Source organism: Abramis brama (assembly GCF_963993115.1).
Source record: "Abramis brama genome assembly, chromosome: 11".
Taxonomy (NCBI): Eukaryota; Metazoa; Chordata; class Actinopteri; order Cypriniformes; family Leuciscidae; genus Abramis; species Abramis brama.
The window spans coordinates 42,693,671-42,711,592 of NC_139973.1; the positions used below are offsets into that span (position 1 = coordinate 42,693,671).

General features: G+C 42.1%; 1 protein-coding gene across 2 annotated transcripts in view; it reads left to right on the forward strand.

The window, feature by feature from the left end:
* The first annotated feature begins 3,842 nt into the window (after nt 1-3,842).
* The window catches only part of acvr2ab (activin A receptor type 2Ab), a 46,220-nt gene continuing 32,140 nt past the window's right edge, over nt 3,843-17,922 (forward strand). Inside the window, exon 1 of one of the 2 annotated variants that reach the window (XM_084129336.1) lies at nt 3,843-4,640. In XM_084129336.1, coding sequence (XP_083985462.1) covers nt 4,586-4,640 — 55 coding nt within the window. In that variant the 5' untranslated portion in view covers nt 3,843-4,585. The remainder of the gene's footprint in view (nt 4,641-17,922) is intronic. The other variant, XM_084129337.1, reaches the window with a different exon arrangement.

Here is a 17,922-nt window from a genome sequence, read left to right on the forward strand (position 1 = left end):
GGATACGGTACTTTATTCGGATGGTTTACAGTTATTATCATGTAGCTAACGCGAACCTACTGTTGCCTTTTCATGAGAGATCTGTAACGTCTGTAATTTATCTTATTACAATTACATCAAGCTCTGCAATCTTGAAATGCGGATATCGCGCGCGCCATGTAAACAACAGGAAAACGGTTATCCAAATAACAAAGAAATGTACAACACTCGCGTTACAGTATGTGTAACTTGATGCTGTCTACCTTTACATTAGCGCAAGTAACTGCATAGCTGCATAGCTAATGTGACAGCCACATTCTAAGAAGCTAGGTAACCATAAACAGTAAAGCAACACACTTATATATAATTTGTTGACTTACTTGTCCGAGGTGTGTAGCTGTGTGTACCCTTCGGTGTTCATTTGTACATCCAATTATTGAGCAATTATTATGCTTCCCTCGCTCAAAGCCATGATATCGCTCGTGGACAAACTAAAATCTCGCGTGCGCGCGTTCTACTTCCTAGCTCATTTTCTCATGGGCGAGAAATATTCTCTGGGCGGGCAAAGCAGAGAAAGGGGAGGAAACATTTCTCCTTATAATGTCATAAGGAGGAGATTCAAGATCAGCCCGGTTGAGCTTCCATTTTCTCAAAGGCAGAGAAAAATAGCAAAAGCTCGATTTACACCGATTCAAATTTCTAGAAACTTTGGGACCATATACAGGCTAGGGGAACTCATATTAATGTTAAAAAACCTCAGAAAGTGGAAATTTCATGTCATGGGACCTTTAATACTAACATTACAGTTTTTCAAATTGCTTACACACAATTTCTGAAACTATGGCTCCATTTCATTAAACTCTACACACAAAACCACAAAACACACACACAACATGCAAAACATCAGACATCTCTTCCAAAAGCAAACACTTCATTCAAAACTATTTTAACTCTTCCAAAAAATTTATTTTTGCGTAGTAACTCTACACACAAACATCAAATTGTTAACCACACACACACACACCATTTTACAATTTTACAGTTATTTTACTGAACTGAATCAACACTGAAGTGACTTGAGCTGAATAATGACACTATTGGCTTGTTAAAGCTGCTTTTCAGGAGAATTTGAATGTGTTACTATTGTGAAGCTGCTTTGAAACAATCTGTATTGTATAAAAACACTATAGAAATAAAGGTGATGACTTACTGGTATATGCATATTCAGTATATATTTACAAAATAAACAGAAAGGCAAGGGTGAAAAATATATATTTTTAAAAAAAATTATTTAGTTTTCATTTCTAAGTGATCAATTTATGTATAAGTGTTTTCACTCATGAGGTAATCGGGAAATGATTGTGCATTTAAATGGCAGTGTTTTCTGAATGAAACAAGAGCTGTTAGTTTAGAGTGATTTGTCTAATGTAGAGAACTGTGTTTAGAGTTTGTATTGCAATTATAATGTGCTTGCAGTTTTGCAGAATTGGTCTGAAGATTCGGTACGTGAGTGAAAGTTTCCGTTAAATGGGCCTCAAGTTCCACTTTTAGTGTGTAAGAAATTTTAAAAAACTGTTACAGTAGAAATCTGTTCTGATGTTTTTGGAATAATATCCAAGTTTCTGAACACCTATTGATATGTAAATGTGGATATTACAAAACATTTGTGCAATATAGTTTCAAATAATGCTTTTGAAGTTCTGAGTTCTGATGAACTGATTTTTAAAAATCAAGAAAATGTTTAATCCTCATGATATGATGATAAAAAATCCTCATGATAAAAAAAATGGATAGATCTACAGAGGCCATGACCTCTGCCACACCCTTCACCATGAACACACACACACACACACACACACACACACCAAAGTCTTTGCATTCAGCATTTCTGGAAGTTTCTGTCATGAATTCATTGAAAAATGTAATTCCAGTCATTTGTCTGTTTGGTGTGGGAGTTTTCTAGCTTTCTTTCTTTTTCTGTTCCACTCCCTCCATCTGAATCACAGTCAGGTCAATCTGTAGCCACTGGATGTGGGAGTATCAGGGTGTGTGTGTGTGTGTGTGTGTGTGTGATATCATTAGGAAGCATGGCATTAGTTTTCCCTGTTATGCTAATGTAACTGAACTCTATATTTCTTCTCGCCCCGACAAAATTTACCAATTCACAAAATTAAAGGAACACATAGCTGATATAAAAACTGGATGACTATTAATTTCCTACTACTTAATTGACTGGAATTAAACTGTCTAACAGAAACTTCCAGAAATGCTGAATACAAATATTTCGGTGTGTGTGTGTGTGTGTGTGTGTGTGTGTGTGTGTGTGTGTGTGTGTGTGCAGGCGATTTATCACCCTACACACACCGTCCATCAACATCTGCTGTAAACTATCTAGCCTCGCTGACTTTAGGAGTGCCGTTCATAACCTGTGCAGTTACACACAGACACACATCAGAAATAACCTCAGTCCTGCCCTGGGACTTAATGTTTTTTAAACTACTTAATCTCATGTTTCTATTATTGTCAATGGTATCAAAGGAGTTTATGCTCAGCACTTTATTGCAATTTTAAAACAAAATTCAATAAAAGGGTTAGGGTTAGGTTATTATTATTCTGGATAAAGCTTTAAAGACGATCTCTCTTTCACAAGTTTTCTCGTACTGATGTAATATACTTTTGATCATCACTTTTTATATTCAGCAATAAATGCAGTTTGCAAATGTGTCAGCATTTCAAAATCCTTTTGTCAGTATTACCCTAAAATATAGGCCTAATCATGATTTAATATGTCTAAAAAATAATATCTTATTTTTGAGATTTGGAACCATTACAGTTATTGTTCTAAAGGAACCAAATAATGTATTGCTAAATTAACAATAGCCTAATATTAATTATAAATCATTTTGATTGATAATCGATTTATAAATAAAATCAGCGCTAACATATTCTCCAGTTTGATGTTTATTCACAACTTGTAACACGTTTATAAAGAACTTATTGCAACATCATTAGCATAATGTTTCCATTCATTGTAGCCTATGAGGAACTGCTTTATAATTATATCAATTTTCGAAGTAAATAGTTTTTGTTTTTGTTTTTTAATACTGCTGATAAAGCTGAAATGGACAAAACTGAATGATGCCTTATTTTTTACTACCTGACAAGTCCCGGGTCACCTGATCAATCTGTGCTCTGATTGGTTGGATCTGTTTACATGCAGCCTTCTATTGGACAGCAGCCGGGTTGGGGGCGGGACTTGTAATGCGATCTGGCGCTTCCCTCTTTTCTTTCCACTTGAGCTGTCAATCAAAGGCCTGTATTCAGTGTTTCGTGTGGAAGTTTAGAAATGGAATAAACCAGCAGAATGTTACGAAATTGTTTAAAGTGGGCGGAGACACGCTGGGTCTAAATAATGTTTTTTGTTTTATTTCTTCGCTGTGTGTTTTGAATCTAGTGCCGTTTTTTCAGTATCAATATTTATGTGTAAACTTGTGCAGATCAGAGAATACGGCGAAGTCACGTGGTTCCTGTTAAGTTTCTCAGCGCTGTACGTTTGGACCAATCACATTCGTCTATGATTACTAAGTAGTCGTTTTAAAAAATAATTTTACAGTGACGGCGGAGTGTAGATTTAAATGTGCTTGCCACCTACCAATCCTGGCAAAGATCGTATGTAATAGATTACACGTTTTAGTTATCATATGTTTGCGGTAAGACAAAAACCGTCACGAGACTGTGAATTCTGGCCAAAAGGAATGCGGCATTGTGGGCCACCGAGCGCCACTTGGCGGAGAAACTGATGAACAACACCGAGTGGAAACATCGCGGTTCAAGGATGGTGTGGAAAAGAGGAGGAGAAGGAGGAGTGGATGAAAGGAGGAGGAGTGGAGGAGAGCAAAAAACCAAAACACTCAGCGGTGTTCGCCATGTTGTGTTTAGGAAACACGAGAGAATATATAGACACATCTGAGGGGTTTTCAGCGCATACAGAAGATTTAACCTGTTTCATCTGATCCCGGATCAATCCAGACGCGCATTGGGATTACACGGGGAATATAGTTTATCCGACACTATGAAATACACTCTATTTATTTGATGTAGATGTTCCTGTTTTTTTGGGGATCCTAATGTTTAAACCCTGAACTGGATTTATATTCGTGTGTTCTGGAATGAAGATCATGACTATGATTATATAAATCTTCAGATCTATTGTAATCATTTTAAAAGAACCAGAAGATCGTCTCGGGATGTTTTTGGACTTGAATGAATCATGAAAGGGAATTAAACTCAAAATGAGCTGTTTCTTTATGTGATCGATTCTGATCAATAAGGACATATGTATGTAGTGTGTAATGTGTGTAATGGACAAGCTGCTGTCTCAGATCTATAATACAGTATGGTTGTATTAATGTTTGATATTTCATCTATGGAAACCTCCAGGCTGAGGATTTGTCAAATCTCTCAAACACTAAACCTCTCTTACAGACTTACACATTGATCCGGACCTGTTTGCTCACAAATGCTTTTGGCAATATTAAAACATTAAATTTAGAGGGAGCGGATTATCAGCTTGGGATTTATTACAGTAGAAGAATCTGCACTGAAAATGAGGACAGGCACCAAACTGGCCTTGGCCATATTCCTCGTCTCCTGTTCATCAGGTAGGTGGACATTTCTGCGTTTTTATGCAATAAACTGCACAGCTACAGCCTGCTGACAAGCATTGGTCATGGTTTCTGTGTGCTACATGCTTTCTCAGGCTGTTTCGGATTAATTTAAAGCTTTTTCCAGTGGCACAAGGAGCCGTGTGTGTTTCATTTTACAGAAGTACAGCTGATGTTTATTTGCTCCACTATGATTGTGCACTTCTCAAACAAAGCTCTCGTCTAGTTCTCTTACCTGTCCATGATTTTTCTGGTTAGACAGCGAGGATTTTTAAAATAACTAAAAGTGTGTATACAATTTGGTCTAAAGAGCATTTTTATTTTGCCCTTTTAATTTAAATATTAAATCCCATTTTGTTAGTAAAATGACTTCATTCGTCATGCAGAAAGTATCTATAGAGGTCTATGTATAGATAAAGAGTTATCTAAAGATAAAGAATAAATATTTATCAGCTGTTTTCTATGTGAATATATAGTAAAGTGTAATTTATTCCTGTGATCAAAGCTGAATTTCAGCATCATTACTCCAGTCTTCAGTGTCACATGATCCTTCAGAAATCATTCTAATATGATGATTTGATGATCAAGAAACATTTATGATTATTATCAGTGTTGAAAACAGTTGAGCTGCTTCAGATTTCTGTGGAAACCGTCATACATTTTGTTTTTCAGGATTCTTTGATAAATAGAAAGTTTAATAAAAAAAGCATTTTATTTTGTAACGTTGTAAATGCATTTGTTGTCACTTTTGATAAATACAGCCTAATGCTTTCCCGCTGAATTAAAGTGTTAATTTATTAAAACTGATCGCCCCAAACTTTGCCTATATGTACAAATACTGTAATGATGTGGATTATTTAGTCCTGCAGGACATTGACGTGCAACATCTGATGAACAGCCAATCAGGATGAACTCATGCTGAGTTTGAGTTTTTAACACTTCTGCTTGGCTAGAGTTCTTTTTAATAATTCATATATTTTAATGATCTATTCAAATCCATCCTGTAAGTGATGTTTTCACTATTCTAAATAGTTCTTTCTCATAAAGTTCTTCAGGAGTGAATTTGTCTTGAAAAATTTGGAAATCTTATTTTATCCTGAAAACTTTTCCTCCCCCCTTCTTTCTTTTTTTAAATGCATCATGAGTTTGTATCTTTAAGACATGATGTGGCTGAATTGTTGGAATCTTTTCTTTATTGACTTTTTAGCAAAATGTGTGGATCTTTTCTAGTGATCAGCGTCTCCAGCTCCTCAGATGATGAGGTTTAGTGTTTGCTGTTGTGTGTGTAGAGTCAGATGAAGAGTCTAGATCAGGGATGGGCAACTTCGGTCCTGGAGGGCCACTGTCCTACAGAGTTTAGCTCCAACCCTGAAAAAAATCACCTGCCTGTAATTTTCTAGTAATCCCGAGGACCTTGATTAGCTTGTTCAGGTGTGTTTGATTAGGGTTGAAGCTAAACTCTGTAGGACAGTGGCCCTCCAGGACCGAAGTTGCCCATCCCTGGTCTAGATGAAGAGGTTCAGTGTTTGCTGGTGTGTGTGTAGAGTCAGATGAAGAGTCTAGATGATGAGATTCAGTGTTTGCTGATGTGTGTGTAGAGTCAGATGAAGAGTCTAGATGATGAGATTCAGTGTTTGCTGGTGTGTGTGTAGAGTCAGATGAAGAGTCTAGATGATGAGGTTCAGTGTTTGCTGGTGTGTGTGTAGAGTCAGATGAAGAGTATAGATGATGAGGTTCAGTGTTTGCTGTCGTGTGTAGAGTCAGATGAAGAGTATAGATGATGAGATTCAGTGTTTGCTGATGTGTGTGTAGAGTCAGATGAAGAGTCTAGATGATGAGGTTTAGTGTTTGCTGTTGTGTGTGTAGAGTCAGATGAAGAGTCTAGATCAGGGATGGGCAACTTCGGTCCTGGAGGGCCACTGTCCTACAGAGTTTAGCTCCAACCCTGAAAAAAATCACCTGCCTGTAATTTTCTAGTAATCCCGAGGACCTTGATTAGCTTGTTCAGGTGTGTTTGATTAGGGTTGAAGCTAAACTCTGTAGGACAGTGGCCCTCCAGGACCGAAGTTGCCCATCCCTGGTCTAGATGAAGAGGTTCAGTGTTTGCTGGTGTGTGTGTAGAGTCAGATGAAGAGTCTAGATGATGAGATTCAGTGTTTGCTGATGTGTGTGTGTAGAGTCAGATGAAGAGTCTAGATGATGAGGTTCAGTGTTTGCTGGTGTGTGTGTAGAGTCAGATGAAGAGTCTAGATGATGAGGTTCAGTGTTTGCTGGTGTGTGTAGAGTCAGATGAAGAGTCTAGATGATGAGGTTCAGTGTTTGCTGTCGTGTGTAGAGTCAGATGAAGAGTATAGATGATGAGATTCAGTGTTTGCTGATGTGTGTGTAGAGTCAGATGAAGAGTATAGATGATGAGGTTCAGTGTTTGCTGGTGTGTGTGTAGAGTCAGATGAAGAGTCTAGATGATGAGGTTCAGTGTTTTCTGGTGTGTGTGTAGAGTCAGATGAAGAGTCTAGATGATGAGGTTCAGTGTTTGCTGTTGTGTGTGTAGAGTCAGATGAAGAGTCTAGATGATGAGATTCAGTGTTTGCTGTTGTGTGTGTAGAGTCAGATGAAGAGTCTAGATGATGAGATTCAGTGTTTGCTGATGTGTGTGTAGAGTCAGATGAAGAGTCTAGATGATGAGGTTCAATGTTTGCTGGTGTGTGTGTAGAGTCAGATGAAGAGTCTAGATGATGAGGTTCAGTGTTTGCTGTTGTGTGTGTAGAGTCAGATGAAGAGTCTAGATGATGAGGTTCAGTGTTTGCTGTCGTGTGTGTAGAGTCAGATGAAGAGTCTAGATGATGAGGTTCAGTGTTTGCTGTTGTGTGTGTAGAGTCAGATGAAGAATTTAGATGATGAGAATAGCACAGTTTGTGTCAGATGAGTTGCAGGGTCACAGATGCGGGCAGAAATTCGGTCTCTGAGAATCGGCCTGGCTTTGGTCAGTTGTCGGTCAGATTAGCCACTATACTGAGCTTTTAAAAGATGTCCAAACGCTCAAGGTTACAGAGTCTGACACCAGAATAAGTCTAATGCCATTAAAGACCAGTATGCCTTGACTTTCTGCTGCACTGGATTATAGAGTTTCACAAATGTGTGTTTGGCTTTTTTGCTTTAAAGGTGATTTGTCATTTTTGTAATAATTAAAATTAGTGGTCAGATGATGTGTTTTGTTCTGATATTGTTCTGATACTGATATCTGGAGTTATTATTGATGTATATTTCTAAATGATCCGTCAAGAGTACAAATGACTCTTGAGTCACTGACATTAAACTGTAAGCAAGTAATTTGTAGATTGACTTTCTGGCACTTTTTTTTTCTGGAGCTTTTTTTCAGCAGCCTGGCATGAGGAATGTCTGGGAAACCTGTCTGAAAACAGTAGTTTGGTGACGCGAGTGATGAGCAGAAGTGATCGGAAGTGACAGGTGAAGCGTTTACTGTATTCTAGTTAATGCATCGTGAGCACGGTTAACTACAGTCCTCTCTCTCTGTCTTTCTCCTCGCTCCACCAGCCCTGAAATAGGTCAAAGTTCAGCCTTTATCCTCTTTAACATAAGCTGTAGGGCTCACACAGACTTATGCCAAGGTTACAGTCGGCGAGCAAATCCTCCAGCAAACCTCACGCAGCTCACGGTCGATCAAAGACATTCTCCCTCATACGCAGTAGATATATAGCATAAAAAAGACTATTTTTAGAACAAGGATTTTTTGCATTGTGACTATTTTCATTACAATTCAGCACCCCCCCCCCCCTTCCATTTTTTTTTCCTTTTTTTATATTTATATAATTCCAATTAGATTCTCATTATTACAATACTGCAAATATGCTATATTTATTTTTACAATTAACATAAATGAAAGGAAATTTAAATGAAGATTAAATGATTTTAATGTATAAAATAATTTTGACATTTCACATGCCAGTATTGAGGATTTGGGGGTATATGTGCTTTAGTGTCATGAAAATAAAACAAAAATAAAGTAAAGTAAGAATAAATGCAAAAATAAGCTTCAAATTATAATTTCTTATTTGTTCTTGAAAGTTTTCAGGGGAAATCCACCCACATTTGTTTCAGACAGATGTGTGTGTCAGACAGATGTGTGACGTGTGTTTCAGTCAGATGTGCGTGTCAGACAGATGCGCGCGTCAGACAGATGTGTGACAGATGTTTCAGACAGATGTGCGTGTCAGTCAGATGTGCGTGTCAGTCAGATGTGCGTGTCAGTCAGATGTGCGTGTCAGTCAGATGTGCGTGTCAGTCAGATGTGTGACAGATGTGTTTCAGTCAGATGTGCGTGTCAGTCAGATGTGCGTGTCAGTCAGATGTGCGTGTCAGTCAGATGTGCGTGTCAGACTGATGTGCGTGTCAGACTGATGTGCGTGTCAGTCAGATGTGCGTGTCAGATGTGCGGCAGACAGATGCGCGTGTCAGTCAGATGTGCGTGTCAGACAGATGTGCGTGTCAGTCAGATGCGCGTGTCAGTCAGATGCGCGTGTCAGTCAGATGCGCGTGCCAGTCAGATGTGCGTGTCAGTCAGATGTGTGTGTCAGACAGATGTGTGTGTCAGTCAGATGTGTGTTTCAGACAGGTGTGTGTCAGTCAGATGTGCATGCCAGATAGATGTGCGTCAGTCAGATGTGCGTGTCAGACAGATGCGCGCGTCAGACAGATGTGTGTTTCAGACAGATGTGTGTTTCAGACAGATGTGTGACAGATGTGTTTCAGACAGATGTGCGTGTCACTCAGATGTGCGTGTCAGACAGATGTGCGTGTCAGTCAGATGTGCGTTTCAGACAGATGTGTGACAGATGTGTTTCAGTCAGATGTGCGTGTCAGACAGATGTGCGTGTCAGTCAGATGTGCGTTTCAGACAGATGTGTGACAGATGTGTTTCAGTCAGATGTGCGTGTCAGACAGATGCGCGTCACTCAGATGCGCGTCACTCAGATGCGCGTCACTCAGATGCGCGTGTCAGACAGATGCGCGTGTCAGACAGATGTGCGTGTCACTCAGATGTGCGTGTCAGTCAGATGCGCGTGTCAGACAGATGCGCGTGTCAGTCAGATGCGCGTGTCAGCCAGATGCACGTGTCAGACAGATGTGCGTGTCAGATAGATGTGCGTGTCAGTCAGATGTGCGTGTCAGACAGATGCGCGCGTCAGACAGATGTGTGTTTCAGACAGATGTGTGTTTCAGACAGATGTGTGACAGATGTGTTTCAGACAGATGTGCGTGTCAGACAGATGTGCGTGTCACTCAGATGTGCGTGTCACTCAGATGTGCGTGTCAGACAGATGTGCGTGTCAGTCAGATGTGCGTGTCAGACAGATGTGCGTGTCACTCAGATGTGCGTGTCAGTCAGATGCGCGTGTCAGACAGATGCGCGTTTCAGTCAGATGTGCGCGTCAGACAGATGCGCGTGTCAGTCAGATGCGCGTGTCAGTCAGATGCGCGTGTCAGTCAGATGCGCGCGTCAGACAGATGTGTGTCAGTCAGATGCGTGTGTCAGACAGATGTGTGTCAGTCAGATGCGCGTGTCAGTCAGATGCGCGTGTCAGACAGATGCGCGTGTCAGTCAGATGCGCGTGTCAGTCAGATGCGCGTGTCAGTCAGATGTGCGTGTCAGTCAGATGTGCGTGTCAGTCAGATGCGCGCGTCAGACAGATGTGTGTCAGTCAGATGCGTGTGTCAGACAGATGTGTGTCAGTCAGATGTGCGTGTCAGTCAGATGTGCGTGTCAGTCAGATGTGCGTGTCAGTCAGATGTGCGTGTCAGTCAGATGTGCGTCAGTCAAATGTGCGTTTCAGACAGATGTGTGACAGATGTGTTTCAGTCAGATGTGCGTGTCAGACAGATGTGCGTGTCAGACAGATGTGCATGTCAGACAGATGTGCGTGTCAGTCAGATGTGCGTGTCAGTCAGATGTGCGTTTCAGACAGATGTGTTTCAGTCAGATGTGCGTGTCAGTCAGATGTGCGTGTCAGACAGATGTGCGTGTCAGTCAAATGTGCGTTTCAGACAGATGTGTGACAGATGTGTTTCAGTCAGATGTGCGTGTCAGTCAGATGCGCGCGTCAGACAGATGTGTGTCAGTCAGATGCGTGTGTCAGACAGATGTGTGTGTCAGTCAGATGTGCGTGTCAGTCAGATGTGCGTGTCAGTCAGATGTGCGTGTCAGTCAGATGTGCGTGTCAGTCAGATGTGCGTGTCAGTCAGATGTGTGTTTCAGACAGATGTGTGACAGATGTGTTTCAGTCAGATGTGCGTGTCAGTCAGATGAGCGTCAGACAGATGCGCGTGTCAGTCAGATGCACGTCAGTCAGATGCGTGTCAGTCAGATGTGCGTTTCAGACAGATGTGTGACAGATGTGTTTCAGTCAGATGTGCGTGTCAGACAGATGTGCGTGTCAGTCAGATGTGCGTGTCAGTCAGATGTGCGTGTCAGTCAGATGTGCGTGTCAGTCAGATGTGCGTGTCAGTCAGATGTGCGTGTCAGTCAGATGTGCGTGTCATTCAGATGTGTTTCAGTCAGATGTGCGTGTCAGTCCGATGTGCGTGTCAGTCAAATGTGCGTTTCAGACAGATGTGTGACAGATGTGTTTCAGTCAGATGTGCGTGTCAGTCAGATGTGCGTGTCAGTCAGATGTGCGTGTCAGTCAGATGTGCGTGTCAGCCAGATGTGCGTGTCAGCCAGATGTGCGTGTCAGTCAGATGTGCGTGTCAGCCAGATGTGCGTGTCAGCCAGATGTGCGTGTCAGACAGATGTGCGTGTCAGTCAGATGTGCGTGTCAGTCAGATGTGCGTGTCAGACAGATGCGCGTTTCAGTCAGATGTGCGTGTCAGTCAGATGTGCGCGTCAGACAGATGTGTGTCAGTCAGATGCGCGTTTCAGTCAGATGCGCGTGTCAGTCAGATGCGCGTGTCAGTCAGATGCGCGTGTCAGTCAGATGTGCGTGTCAGTCAGATGTGCGTGTCAGTCAGATGTGTTTCAGACAGATGTGTGACAGATGTGTTTCAGTCAGATGTGCGTGTCAGACAGATGTGCGTGTCAGTCAGATGTGCGTGTCAGTCAGATGTGCGTGCGTGTCAGTCAGATGTGCGTGTCAGACAGATGTGCGTGTCAGTCAGATGTGCGTTTCAGACAGATGTGTGACAGATGTGTTTCAGTCAGATGCGCGTGTCAGTCAGATGCGCGTGTCAGTCAGATGCGCGTGTCAGTCAGATGCGCGTGTCAGTCAGATGCGCGTGTCAGTCAGATGCGCGTGTCAGTCAGATGTGTGACAGATGTGTGTCAGTCAGATGAGCGTGTCAGTCAGATGCGCGTGTCAGTCAGATGTGCGTGTCAGACAGATGTGCGTGTCAGTCAGATGTGCGTGTCAGACAGATGTGCGTGTCAGTCAGATGTGCGTTTCAGACAGATGTGTGACAGATGTGTTTCAGTCAGATGTGTGTCAGTCAGATGAGCGTTTCAGTCAGATGCGCGTGTCAGTCAGATGCGCGTGTCAGACAGATGCGCGTGTCAGTCAGATGTGCGTGTCAGACAGATGTGCGTGTCAGTCAGATGCGCGTGTCAGACAGATGCGCGTGTCAGTCAGATGCGCGTGTCAGTCAGATGCGCGTGTCAGACAGATGCGCGTGTCAGATGCGCGTGTCAGACAGATGCGCGTGTCAGTCAGATGCGCGTGTCAGACAGATGCGCGTGTCAGTCAGATGCGCGTGTCAGTCAGATGTGCGTGTCAGTCAGATGTGCGTGTCAGTCAGATGTGCGTGTCAGTCAGATGTGCGTTTCAGACAGATGTGTTTCAGTCAGATGTGCGTGTCAGTCAGATGTGCGTGTCAGTCAGATGTGCGTGTCAGACAGATGCGCGTGTCAGTCAGATGCGCGTGTCAGTCAGATGTGCGTGTCAGACAGATGTGCGTGTCAGTCAGATGTGCGTGTCAGTCAGATGTGTGTGTGTGTGTCAGTCAGATGTGTGTGTCAGACAGATGTGCCTCCGTCCAGCCGCTTGGGCTCCAACGTGTTCAAGACTGAGGAGTTATAGACTCTCAAAGCATTTATTTTGATGAATCTGCAGAGAAACTGGAGAAGACAGACAGAGATTCAGCTCCTCACAAGAAACTAAAGAATTTGAATGAACTGAATCTCAAAGCAAGAGAGTAAATATGATGGTGATCAGGGAGCCGTGCTGTTCTGTGAATGTAAATATGGGATCTTAATAGTTTCACATTCTTACTTCAATTATCAGTCAAGTTTTCTTGCACTAAAAAGAGTTGTCAATTAATTTTTCATGGCCATTTTCTATCCCGACCCTTAAAGTAGAGCTGTTCATGTGGATTCATAGCCTTATGGGCTCCAACATACAGTGTAACTCCGATCCCTGTCTCATGGTCTTTTCCCGGTCCTGTGTCCCTTTCCTATCAGTTCCTGTCTCTCCTTGAGTGTCCTATCCAATACAGGCATAATGCCCAAAATATAACTTTAAAAAAATATATATATAGCTGTTCAGTCATGCTGTCTATTTGTCGGCCAACCCAGAAGGCTAATTCACCATGCCTTCCATCAGGAATTTCCTCTGGGTTTTTAGAATAGCTGATTTACAATAAAGTCTGAGTTTGGGTATTAAATGCTGTAAAGAATTCCAGCTGTGAAAATCTGCTTACTTGAAGTGTAACGCAGTGTGTGAATGACGAGACAATGATACAGAGATGGTTTTGTCTCTTGGAGTTTCATGAGCACAAATTCATATCAGTGTGTTGACGGCACGATGGTGTGATCTTATTAATGTATGATTTATGAATGAACTGGTTGTTTTAAAATCTTTGCCGACATCGACATCGGTGCCGTAGAATTATACAGAGCTGTACTGTTAAAACGGGAGTTCAGTTTACTCGTTTTTGCTGGATAACAGGTGAGCCTGAAATTATACGTTTACCAGTAAAATCTCTATTCATTAAAGAGTGTGTGAAGTGAAGGAGTGTAACTATGAATGAAATGAGCAGAGCATGATCAGGCTTTCACAAGAGTGATATCGACTATACTGCATCATACGCATATTCTACTATTTCTATATTTAAACATTATAAACCTTGTACGATATGATATGTTTCTCTCACTCAACTTCCATGTTCTCTAATCAGCTATTTTATATAGAGTCCTTTATATAGAGTGAGGTTGTGGAAGATTTTCCTGGCAATACTCCAGTACACAAAGTTCCTCTGGAAATTTGGAAAATGAATTCATGATGTACTCGCTTATTATATACATTTTAAACACAAAAAAAGTTATGGACTGCAGCTTTAACATTTTAGTATTATTGTTTTAATTAGAGTTTATTTCAATCAGTTTTATAATTATTATAACAAAGAATTATTTTATGAACTATACCAGATGTATTTTTTAAAGGGGTGGTATAATGCCCTTTTCACAAGATGTAAAATAAGTCTTTGATGTCCCCATAATCTGTATGTGAAGTTTTAGCTCAAAATACCCCACAGATATTTTTATTTAGCGTGTTAAAGATGGCAGTTTTTGAGGGTGAGCAAAAACGCACCGTTTTTGTGTCTGTCCCTTTAAATGCAAATGGGCTGCTGCTCCCGGCACAGAGGGCCGAGCTACAACAGCAGTTTTGATTACCCTGCACAGACATGCACTGAAAATTCCAAAAACTTTTAACCTTTCATGTTCAAACCGGAGTCAGACAAACACTCTCCGTGAGCACTTATCCACATAAAAAAAAAAAAAAAAAACCCTCCCCTTTCCCTCTTAACCTCACTTATCAGGCTTATGCTACTCTGAATAATGCCTGAACTTTGTATCTTGAGCACTTCTTGCGCTGCTTTTTGTTTTTGCCTCTTCATGATGACTCGCTTAATCTAGTCCTACTTTTGTAAGTCGCTTTGGATAAAAGCGTCTGCTAAATGACTAAATGTAAATGTACATGGAGAGACTCAAGAAGTGACAACATGTAGACAACATTTCTGAATGGTTAGTTGATGAATTTATGTAGCTTATGTGTAGTTATCTTCTAGTCATTGATTAGCATATTCTGTCTTGATAATCTATAAATCGTGTTCCGGGGGCGCGGTTTATGTAAATTTTAGGGTTTGTGATGTCACTAACCTGGGAGGAATGTCGTGTAGTCTCTACCAGCCGTTTGTTGTAGTCCTTAAAAAGCAATTTCTTTAAAAGAAAATATCTCCCTTTGCTTTGAACTTTGAGTGTCGTAACTTTGCAGATGTTGTTTATGCTTAAACAGCAACATTACACACTAACTAAAGTTAGAAAAGTGAAATCATAATCAATCACACCTTTAAATAGAAAACGGCTAGGTTATGACTGTAACCTCTGTTGTGTTGGGTTCTTTTACAAATAAAGACTGCTACCTCGAGTGTTCACCGAGCCGCTTTATTAACAGGCTGCAACAATAACAATGTGCTTCTCACTCGCCTCTGTATTGTCTGCTCATGCAGTACTCAGACATCATACATGCCAGTGTTGCCCTCTAGTGGTAACATGTAATATAGATTACACCACATCCCCCTTACTGAAGGTAGGTTAACTACTCTTAGCTGTAACTCAAACCATTAGCATTTTTTTCTACATGTCACATTGGGTAGCTAGCTGTATATTTCTGGGCATAAACACTTTAACAATATTCATAACATTTTCTTTTCCCTTATCAAACAGTTATTGCAGACATTAGAACATTTTCTATGCAAAAATCTTATTAGATTAAGGCATATTCAGAACTTATTCAAAGCATAACAGAATGTTAATGCATTCTTTTACAGATCCAGTCTTTTTGGTTTTACCACTTCTCTACCAGACCTGGTTCGAACAACATCTGATGTTTGTTGTGCTCGTGGCTCAGAAAGTATCTCTGCAGGAGTGTTTCTTTCATTAGACTGGGTCAGTTGTGATTCAGTATGAGTCTCTGATATCGGCAAAGGCACAAGATGACTGCGGTTCCTTCTGATTGTTCCCTGCGGTCCACTGATGACATAGGACCGTGGAGTTGGGTGGACAGATGTCACTGTGCCTGGTGCTTTTGCATCTGCAATCCAAACAGGGTTTCCAGGTATCAGTTTATCCAGATCTCTTGTTCTGTGTCTTTTGTTGAAACATTCGGTTTGTCTCATCCTTCTCTCCCTCTCCACATGACGAAGTTGTCGAAGATTTGGCACACATGGCTGTAAGGCCTCTGGTAGCATCGGCAGGGTGGTACGGAGTCGACGCCCCATGAGTAGCTGTGCAGGGCTGTAGCCATTTGCCAGCGCTGTGGTCCTATAGGCTAATAGAGCTCTGTACGGATCACTAGCTTTCTTCAGGAGATTTTTGACTGTTCGGACAGCTCTCTCCGCCTCGCCGTTGCTTTGGGGGTACCTGGGACTACTGGTCACATGGTCAAAACAGTATTCACTTGCGAAGTCTTTCATTTCCTGACATGCAAACTGCGGGCCGTTATCCGTGATCAGTATCTCTGGTATTCCATGACGTGCAAATATTGATTTCAAATGCACAATGACATTGGCAGAGCGAGTTGGGCTGAGCTGAGCAATCTCTATATACCTAGAGAAGTAGTCCACTAGTAACAGGTAGTTTTTATCTTTCAGAGCGAACAAGTCAGCACCTAACTTCTGCCATGGTCTTTCGGGTAAATCTGTGGGCATTAAAGGCTCTCTTACATTGACTCTTTCCTGTATGCACTGTCTGCATTTGAGGACAAGTTCACTGATCTGGTTGCTTAAACCTGGCCACCACACTGCCTGACGGGCACGCTCTCTGCACTTAACCACACCCTGGTGACCCTCGTGTATTTTGTCCAAAACTGAGTTTCTCATGTTAGCAGGAATAACTAACCTTGTGCCCCTAAGTAGTAGTCCGTTGTGCACACTCAGAACCGCTCTCTCAGGCCAGTAGTGCTTCACCGCTCCTTGTAGCTGGTTACGATCCGGCCAGCCTTCTGCACAGTACCTTATGACTTGAGAACAGACGCTGTCAGACATCAGCTGCTCTTGAAGATCTGCCAGGTATTTACTGCTTGTAGGAAGACCCTCTAGCACAGATTCAAGGTAAATATTAGTGTCCTCCATAAGATCTGTATCAGCGCCAGTAACACTGTTTGTAAGCGGTAAGCGTGAGAGTGTGTCAGCTGTGGTGAGACTTTTGCCAGGGATGTGCTTTATTGTGTATGAGTACCTCATTAAGCGCATACGGAATCTCTGTATCCGCGGCGGAAGCGCATCCAAAGCTTGTCCTCCCAGAAGACTCACTAGAGGCTTGTGGTCAGTTTCGAGTTCAAAGTGAAGGCCTAGGATAAAGTCATTAAACCTCTCACAGGCCCACGTAAGAGCCAGCGCTTCTTTTTCCACCTGAGCGTAGCGCTGCTCTGTAGGTGTTAATGATCGGGAAGCATAAGCAACTGGTAACCACACATCTCCCTCTTTCTGCAGCATGACTGCCCCCAGGCCAAATGAAGAGGCATCCGCGGAGATTTTCTGTGGCTTATTCGGGTTGTAGAGCTGTAACACAGGAGGAGAAGACAGTTCTTGTTTAAGGTTGTGAAACGCCTTTTGCTGATCGTGCCCCCAGTACCACATGTTCTTGGTTGAAAGTAAGACTCTCAGTGGTTTATCCTTTTCAGAAAGGTTTGGAATAAACTTCCCCAGTTGGGTCACCATACCGAGAAAGCTCCTGAGCTCACTCACGTTGCTTGGCTCCTTCATGTCCTGAACAGCTTGGGTTTTGTCTGGATCAGGACTCATTCCATCTGCTGAGACGATGAATCCAAGGAATTTGACTTTTCTTTTGTTAAACTCACATTTTGACATGTTCAATGTAACGCCGGCTTTCTCTGCCCGCTGCAGGACAGCATGCAGTCTTGTGTCATGCTCCTCTATGGTCGATCCCCAGACCAGGATATCGTCCATGTGACAGACGACTCCCTCGAGATCTGCTGTAACCTCCGTCACCATCATGTTTTGAAAATGTTCAGGCGCGCTGGAGATACCAAATGGCAAACGGTTGAAGTGGTACCTGCCGAATGGCGTAATGAAGGTGGTGAGGAGTGCCGACTCTTTGGATAGTGGTATTTGCCAAAAGCCCATATTTGCGTCAAGTTTAGAAAAATACTGAGCACCTGTGAGCATGCCTAGTGTTTGGTCTACAGAAGGAAGTATGTATCTTTCACGACACACGGACTCATTTAAAGGTGTCATGTCCACACAGATACGG